General features: G+C 32.9%; 1 protein-coding gene across 2 annotated transcripts in view; it reads right to left on the bottom strand.

Annotated features, from left to right (window-relative positions):
- Positions 1-1,502: 1,502 nt before the first annotated feature.
- LOC134531029 (myosin-I heavy chain) overlaps positions 1,503-9,184 on the bottom strand; it is a 373,169-nt gene continuing 365,487 nt past the window's right edge. For both annotated transcript variants that reach the window (XM_063366521.1, XM_063366522.1), the window contains exon 34: positions 1,503-7,650. In XM_063366521.1, coding sequence (XP_063222591.1) covers positions 7,474-7,650 — 177 coding nt within the window. In that variant the 3' untranslated portion in view covers positions 1,503-7,473. The remainder of the gene's footprint in view (positions 7,651-9,184) is intronic.

Here is a 9,184-nt window from a genome sequence, read left to right as displayed (position 1 = left end):
TGTGCATACTTCTGCTCGTCAAGTCTGCCTGTGTCATCAGAGCAGGGAAGGAAGGAAGGAAGGAAGGACCTACCACGAAGCTGCACTGCATATCGGAGAGTTCCGAACAAAGCTACAAACTCCCGAGTGAAATTAGATTTTGATATAAGATTGTCAAAAATTTTAGTTGTTTGAAATAGCTGAGTGTTTTCATAAAACTAAATATAATTATCATTGCAAGTAATTGGTTTGTATAGTAAGTAATAGTAATAACTGAAGTTATATTCAAATTGTCATATATGTAAATGTTGAAAGAATGAAATATTTATGTACTGTGTAAACCCAATGAAGATTCACGGTTAGTTTTTCGAAATGTCTGTGAATATATTAAGTGTACATAAAGGCAAAAATGTAGTTTAAAATAAAATTTACGAACTATTTGAGTGTTTCTTTTCCTGGAAATTCATTTGCTCACGCTGTTTTCCCTGCTACATTTCAATAATTCTGTTGTAGGTACCAAGTGGTTCAATGCTATCAAAAACAGACTATCTTCTGAAAGATACAGTTGACCACACCAGCCTATTAACTCAACCACAGTAAAACCCTATTAAAAAAATACCACTTTAGAAAATGCCCTGCATAATAAGTTCAATAAATAAAGCACTTGACCAATTAAAAATTGGTACAATTTAAACCTTTTAATAAATTTTCTCTAATAGTCAGTCAACATTTTTAAGTACTTTGAGAAACTTCTAAAAAGAGGTTTCATTCATGCTATCAGGGGTGAAGTCAGACAATAGTTTGAAGTAGATGTGGGAATGATTTCTATATCATATTGGCATATTGTGTATGTTTGTAGCCAGTGGCATATTTTGGCTAAGTGTTCTCTTCGGATTGTTTGATAAGGTAGCCACATATGTATAAACATTTACTTTTTATAGTAAAAACTTTATTACTCTAAATGTGACTAATGTTTCCTACGAATCTCTGCTCAGCAATGGAGCTGCTGCGACTATCAAGCGACAGAATACCTTCTTCACCCAGTAAAAATATCTTCTGCCTTCAAATTACTTTTCTGACATTAAAGCTCTAAAAATTTGATGTTTATATTCATACCTTAACTACACTGATTTTGAGCAGTTGGAAATATTTATGATAAACCATAACGTTGATAACTTGTTTAGAGAATAAATCCACTATATTATTTTATATACATAGTCGTAAATTATATTTTAGTCTTTACAATGTACCATCTTACACAGGCTAGTATTTAAAACATGACTTTTTGCACTTGTGATCAGTTTAACAACAAATACTGGCAAACAAAAAGTAAGCAGAAGTAAAGTAAAAGAACAGTTCACAGATTCACCCACACCTGTGCTTCACTTTCATTGCTTGCCTGGATGTGTTGAAAAGTTATTTAAGCATTAACATTTCAATGAAGAGTGAAGATCTCAATCGACTTTACTAAATATATGAAAGCTAAATTACTCACAACAGGACATATTGAGAACACATTTTGGTTTCAGTTGCATAAATGAGTATTTATTTATAAATAGAAATAAGATCAATAGTATAATTTCATAAAACATACATTCTCATATACTTTTATATAAACTGTTACAAACTGGGTGTCTCACATATTTCTCTCTCTGCCTATCATACACTTCAAATGCACCAAGGTTCAACATTTTTGTTTCACATCACAGACAACTGAAGCTTTGCAATGAAGCACCCAGAAACAGCTACAAAACAAATAAGAGAGTGAGCAAAGCTTCAGAAAACACATTTTAAAATGAAATGAAACAAGGCTGCAAATATATTATATACATTATCTAGTCAGGAAAGAAAACGCACCACTGAATTATGTACACATTACCCATACACACACACACAGTTTGCATTCACATACAAATTGGTTCCTCCACATAAGACTCCATTGTGCTTATGCTGCAGTCTTTATAGTTTACAAACACATATTATGGAGATGTCTCCCAATGTCCTCAGAATAAACTTCTGGCTGCAAGATGCCAACACTTCAGCTCAGCGCAGGCTCAATTTGTTTACCTCTCACTGATCACTTTAAATGTGACCGTGAGAGTCAGCTTACAATTTTTAGTGTAGCACATATAGCTTTGGCATTACAAAAGCACCTGAACATTAAGTAGGGCCTAAGTCTAAATTTATAAACGTATAATTTTCTTGAAGTGAAACTTCCTTGGACGCGATGAGAGTAAAATTTCAATCCCAAATTTTAATGTGAAATGTTTCCGACATGAAAAGGACAGATAAGTGCTTGGCCACACATATATATATATATATAGAGCACTATGCTATATACGTTGCTGGATGCATTTTCGTTCTCCTCTTGTGAGAAATGAATAGAAAAACACATAAACAAAAAATGTTTAATTGTTTATGGGTGTAATTATTCAAATGTTTTGGTTTTTTTCTTCATGCTCCATGTAGTGTTCTAGTTTTATGATAGCAAACACACAAAAGTTGTAAAAATGTTGACACATTTTATTAAAGTGTGTTATTGAACTCTTTACCACTAGCAATATTATTTAAAAATAAATATACAAAGGAAGTACAAAAAAAAATTAGCAATAAAAATTTTTACACGGCTACCCTATTTCTATAATATGCTACCATATCCAAATATAAAAATTAAAAAAATAAATTAGCAAGAATTTTAAGAGTGACTCTCACATATTTTGGTTTATCTGGTAACTTTGATTATATTTGATGTGACTGCAGCATTGTAATGAAGAAGCAACCTTATCAGTTATTGAAACTGAAAATATGAACTATGAAAAAGTTGTTTCATATACTTAGGTCAAACACAAAGGAAAATTACTATAATGAAAAGTAAATATTTCTTAATAAGTATTCATCAAAATAACAGCCTTCTATCAAAATTTAAGGTTCCCATGGAAATGTTATGCTAAACTTACAAACACAATAGAAGGTGCACAAAATAAAGTAAATAAGTTAAAATTAGGTAGTGGTAACTGATAGTAACTACATGTACATCATCTCATAGATACTTAAAATTTCACAGTATTCTGTATAATTCTACAGTTTACATGAATTCACATCCATTTGTATTTTAACATTGAAGCTGGAATCAAGCACACATCTGCAGCGAGCAGCCCCCAGAAGTATTCTGCGATGTAAACAAGTGTGTAACATTACAAGTAGCACAGCACAATTTAAAAACACACAACTCTCGGCCATTAACGAAGTATGGTTACGGTATAAACTTTGAAAACCACCTGAACATCAGCGAGGATCGAGAATGCGAGGGAACGTAAAAGACAATAAAAAACGGCAACTGAAACTGTGCAAGCAACGTTCCCATCATGCTCGTAACTTTTTATTAACAATCAATATTTCGTTTGTACACAATTTTATTCAGTCAGTCATTTACAGCCTATTACATTGTGCTATTTAAATGAAATACATGTAACATTTCTGTCCAGAATAAAATATGGTCATATTTTATTACAAGCAGAAAGACTGTATTCATGGACAATGGCATTGACACTGGTTATATGAACACTAAAATTCTACAAATACAATGCGGGCAGAAAATGAACCACAGAGATCTTTAAAAAATGTTCTGCTCACTGTGTATTCATTCTAAGAGTTCCGCACCTTCTTATGTGTAGACACTGGTTAAAACGTTTATCAGTCTATAAATACTGGATTAGCGTAATGACTAGGCAGGCCTCGACAAATCAAAATTTCTGTCCTCGACAAGTCAAAATTTCTGTCCCGAGTTCTACATGTCTCCTTCGTAATCTCTCTATGGAGAGTGGAGGGGAATCTATCCGTCCGCTTGTAATGAAGACATTTATATCTTTGGTATCGAACAATTCACTTTCTGCCTCGGTTACAGCCGAGTGCTTGGGCCCAATCATATCACTTGGCCACCTTTCATCAAGAAAGCAAATAGAATGTTACTGACATATATATATGAATTAGCTAAATACCAATATATTTCAGATGACACTATGTTAAAGTTTCGGTACAATACTAGAAACAGAAACAATAACTCAACTAAATATCAATACAGCTAAGCCTACATATCACCTGAAAAGCAAATTCTTGCACACTTCAAAAAAAAAAAATATTTTTTTTTTTTTAAATCCATATTACAAACAATTATACATCTTTGCTTTTCAACATAAATTATTTTATGTTTGTTCATACATAATGGATAATTGTTTTGTTTAACCTATAGGATAAAGTTCATCTTTGGATGTCAAACAATTCTGGACTGGTGCACAGATACAGCAATCAAAGAGAAAGAATTCTATGCTAGAATTATATTCTTGCAAACAATATATATCTACCAAATTTGAAAGATTTATCAACATGCTGTGCCAAGTTTTATGCAAAAATCCATTCTTTAAGACATTAATTACATATGATAAAAAATTGTTACATGAAAGGACTAAAATAAAATAAATATTAGTTACTTAGCTGCAGTCCATGTGTGACACTGATTTTGATTTTGTTATTAAAGAAATCCACCCCAATAATTGTAAAGGTTTTTGAAAGAAATCACATTATAAAATTAGTTGGTATCACTGAGATATGAAAATGTAAAATTTTCATATTTAATAGAATCAAATGCATTGCATTGCTTAGTGTATTTCAAAAGAGTCGGTTTTCCCAACCTGGATGACACTTGCAATCAGACTCCTATCACGCAACAAAGACTCTCCTTAGTATCGTCACAAAATTCAAGTAGTATAAAATGCAAGATGTGGTCACATGTTCATGTGAATGACGGCAGTAGAATGGAGGGAATGTCCAAGTCGTGAAGCTATGGTTCGTAAGAATGTTGACACTTGTAATGAATTTATGGGAAAAATCTGTGATGAAATGGCTAAGTCAAGAGGTTGAAGGAAAAAAGAAGTATGCCAAGGTGTGCTTCGAAGTTATTTAAAAAAAAGAGCAATTACTGTCATAAGTTTTAAAAGGACTGAAAAAACCACGAAATATAAATTCAGAGTACCTATTTCAGTAGTACAAGTTTACACTGAATAAAGTTCAAAACACCTTCCAGTTTCAAAAATTTTATCAAAGAATGTTATACCAAAGTGAAATACAGATACATTAAGTTTAGCTTATAAATGGTTTAAAATTTCCAGGGTCTATTTGAGGAGTTTATTGTGAAAACAGCAAGAAAATGGCAACTGCTTTGCAGAACTATGAACTATGGAGCACTGAACAGCACTGATAAGTAGCTAATTTTTTTTAATGAAGGACCAGATTTTTTATGTGTTCATAAAAAAAAGCTAGAAGTCTGTTTTAAATGTTTCATTATTCAAAAATTACTTTTATATTAAATCATTAAAATTTACAGTTAAAAGATGTAGCATGAAGAAAACAATATCTAAAATAAGTTTGTTTTCTAAAATACAGGACCATTCTGAAATAAATGTTTGACAAAGGGTTTGCCAGCACTGCATCAAAATTGTTGCTATTACAGTAGGTACCTAGTTGAAACTGGCAATTAATTAAGATTTATAATTTTGTTTCCATTCTTATGACTGCTATAACAAGCCCTGGATGCCTGGAAGACAATTAACATTTTAGAAACATTTTTCTACTGACCAAGGTGTTGGAAATACCCTAGAAAATACTTTGCTACTTTTTGTTTTAATTTTAGCTTTCTGCAAAGTAGAATGCATATGTTTTGTACGCAGAGCTACTTCTCTCTAAGGAGAAAGTTCACAAATGTAAATTTCTTGGTATTAAGAGTTATATAGGATGTTTAGTTTAATGAATTTTATTTATTTATTTATTTTATTTATTGATTTTTTTTTTATTCTTGAGAGTGCAATCTAAGTGGCACTGATCAGTATAGCTAAAAAAAAAAATAGATCTTTATCATAATAACCAATGGCTTTTTTCATTGATGTTGAGTACAAATTACTTAACACATAATTACAATTAGAAAACAAAAATTAAAATATTAATAAATACGTACATTGGATAAAAATTTTAAAATTACAAAGAAAATTAAATATCCTTCCACAAGTAATGACTAATCCAAACTTCTGATAGACAAAACCAACTTCTGAAAGACAAAACCAACATCTGATTAAAAACAAAGCATGACACTTGTATAGTTAGTTACATTTATGCACCTCAATAACTGTTTGGAATTCACAAAGTTGGGGGACTCATTTTTACACAGGCCTATTATAATAAAGGTCTTCAAAAGTTAATGATTGTCACATATGGTCTCTCAGTCTTCTGGAAATTTTTAGTGATTAAGTGATAGTGTTAGGACTAGCAAGTCAGATAAAACCAATAAAAACAAATAATTTTAGTCAAACAAAAAAAGTGGCAATACTTAATATAAAGTATTTTGTCACAAAATATGACTCTCAGAAATAAAATACAATGCTCATACATACCCTTACAAAATTTAACATACAAAATGTGGATACGGTTGTTTATCATTCGAGGAAGACATTTCCATGTGGGATGAAAATTACAAATTTCAACTTACACACTGTACTTTATCACTTGTTGGAAAATTAGACAGCAGAGGTCATTGATTTACATGTACAATAGCTTTAATGAAGGGAGGTACTATGTTAGATAGTGCAAAAATTTTCATCTTCAAACAGTATTGACTAGCTTTGTCACAATGCATAATTTTGAAACCTTCAGTGTGTTGGAAAACTGTACCAATGGATGGCTTGACACCATGTTCTTAACCCTGCACGAAAGGTAATTTTTGTTTCTACAAAATACGTAAACATATACACCGACATTATGTTGCATTTTTAAAGTTGCTTATTCACATAATCAGAGAAAAAAATGTACTTAATTCTTTTTGCAAGATTTTGAAAACAAAAATTGTGAGCCAAACATTTATGTTTTAATATCTTTCAAGAATTGCAACAAATATTTCATTTAATCATAATTTCTTGTTGTAATCTAAGTCAAACACTAAGAAGCCATTTTCAGGTTAAATAGATATCCCTGTTTGCCCCACGCCACAACTACCACAACTACTATTGTATGTATAATACTGCAAGGTACAAACGAGGATTCTTACATGAAGGACCACATAAATGTGCCTATCATGAAAAATGGACAGTTTGGGATGTCCTCAACTCTACGAAGCCTATCAGCATTTCTAAAGTACGACACAAAAGATGAGTTTGAAAGAAACTGCAAATTATTTTCTTTTTGTATTACATATCTGGATCAAGGCAAAATATGTTTGCTTGCAACCCTCGTAAAATAGAATAAAATAGTGACTGCATGACACCGAACCAATTCTTGAACTCCCAATAAACGTACACCAGTGCAGAATCAGAAAATAAAATGATGAGAAGGGGGAGCGGAACACAGCCGCAACTTAATCACATAGCGTATTTGAAACAACATTTGGTTTCGTCACTCGTGCAGCCAAGAGCGAAGGCCGCGCTGCACAACCCTGAGAGAGGCACAGCGTCCTTAGCTGGGCGTGCCGTCGATGAGCGGCATGGGTTTGTGGAGGATGCTCGTGGGACGACTCTGAGGCTGGCCCGTGTGCCGCCTCACCACGTCCTCCGCCTCCCGGCCGTGGCGCGGCTGCTGAGGCGTCTGCAGCACCTCCGTGTACTCTCGGATCAGATTTGCTATCTGGAACGCCTGCAACATCCACTGCATCTAGTTAGCCCCATGAGACTGTGGTCCTGCAACTACTAAATGACATTCAAGCAAACCATGTCCAGGTTTTTCTGAATGCACAGAGAATAAATATATACTAGCCGTGTGCGCAGTGGGATTTCCCATCCTCTTTTTTGATTATTTTCCAAACCTGCCGATACAACTATATTTTGTTTATAAACAGAAGCCTAAACTTCTTATCAAAATGTAATAAGTACGTATGCACACAAATCAAAAAGCAAACTCAATAAATTTATTTCTGCTAGCCAAGACGTCGAAAATAAATAAAACCTATCGAAAGAAGCAAATCAATTTTATTAAGTCTTTAGTATCCAAAACACAAAGAGAAATCAGTAAATCCATTATATGCTAACCAATTTTAGTTTGTATTTGTGAATTTGCTTAATTCTTTTACTGAAGTAAACTTACGAAAATACTTCTGTCACTGAGGTAAAAAAAACCAACATCAATATTTATTGGTTCTTTGGTGTACTATGTCGTGATGATCATGTCTCTTGAGGTAAAAATCCAAAAACTTCGATCGGTGCCTTTTAAAAATCAACTAATGAAGCTCCATCTTTTGACTTTTCTACAACTGTACTAAGCTAAAACTTGAAATTAAGGTGTATATATATTTTTTTCAGTGAGCTGATTTATATTACATAAAGCCTATATGTTGCCGCAAGCTACATCTAAGTTACCGGTGAAAAATCCGTGAAAATTTGTCTAGTTTTTTGGAGATTAACGTGTTCAAACAGACAAACAGACAGACAAAGTTTTAAAAATACTAGTCTTATTGTTTTCTGTTACAATTCCTATATCACTCGTAATCATTTTTTGCGAAATATTTTCAATGTACAGACACGACGATACTACAGTTTTATTATAGTATAGATATTTATAACTGCAATCAGAGCCAACATTTTAAAACTGCACATTTATTAGTAGTGTGCAATAGAAAAAAGTATCCAATTATTTAAGCTTAAATAGCAGACAAACATTTAAAAGAGGAACATATCGAGAGGAATCTACTGCATGTGTGAATATTTACAATTATGTTTGTTTACATATTACAGTAGACTGCCAATTGTACCAGCATCCGATAATCCAGGATGCCAGATGGCCCAGAACCAGCGAGGAATGTACGGACTTAGCCAACTAAGCAAACTTAAGCTAAAAACCTATAATTTTTAGATAAGGTCCAAAACACTTTTACAGTACGCACATAAATAATAGTTGAAGCATTCTGCATGCCTGAGATAAGTTATTTATGAACGTTCAGCACAGTTTGTGTTTCTTCAGCAGAACCCTGCAGTCATTCACAACAAATTTAGTTCTGGCCTTTATTTGTTTTCAGGTGTTTACCCTTATGTTCCTGCTACACAATGTTTGCTACCAAACACCATCTTACATGTGTGTTTGCTTTACAATTTAGCATTCTGCAATCGCAGGAAATACCGCCTCGTAGGACAGCATTTTCAGTGCTCCAGCATCTGCAAAGTACCGAACGTACGGG

This window comes from Bacillus rossius, chromosome 3, assembly GCF_032445375.1.
Source record: "Bacillus rossius redtenbacheri isolate Brsri chromosome 3, Brsri_v3, whole genome shotgun sequence".
Classification (NCBI taxonomy): Eukaryota; Metazoa; Arthropoda; class Insecta; order Phasmatodea; family Bacillidae; genus Bacillus; species Bacillus rossius.
The sequence above is the reverse complement of the archived record's forward strand: the minus strand, read 5'-3'. Positions and strand labels throughout refer to the sequence as shown.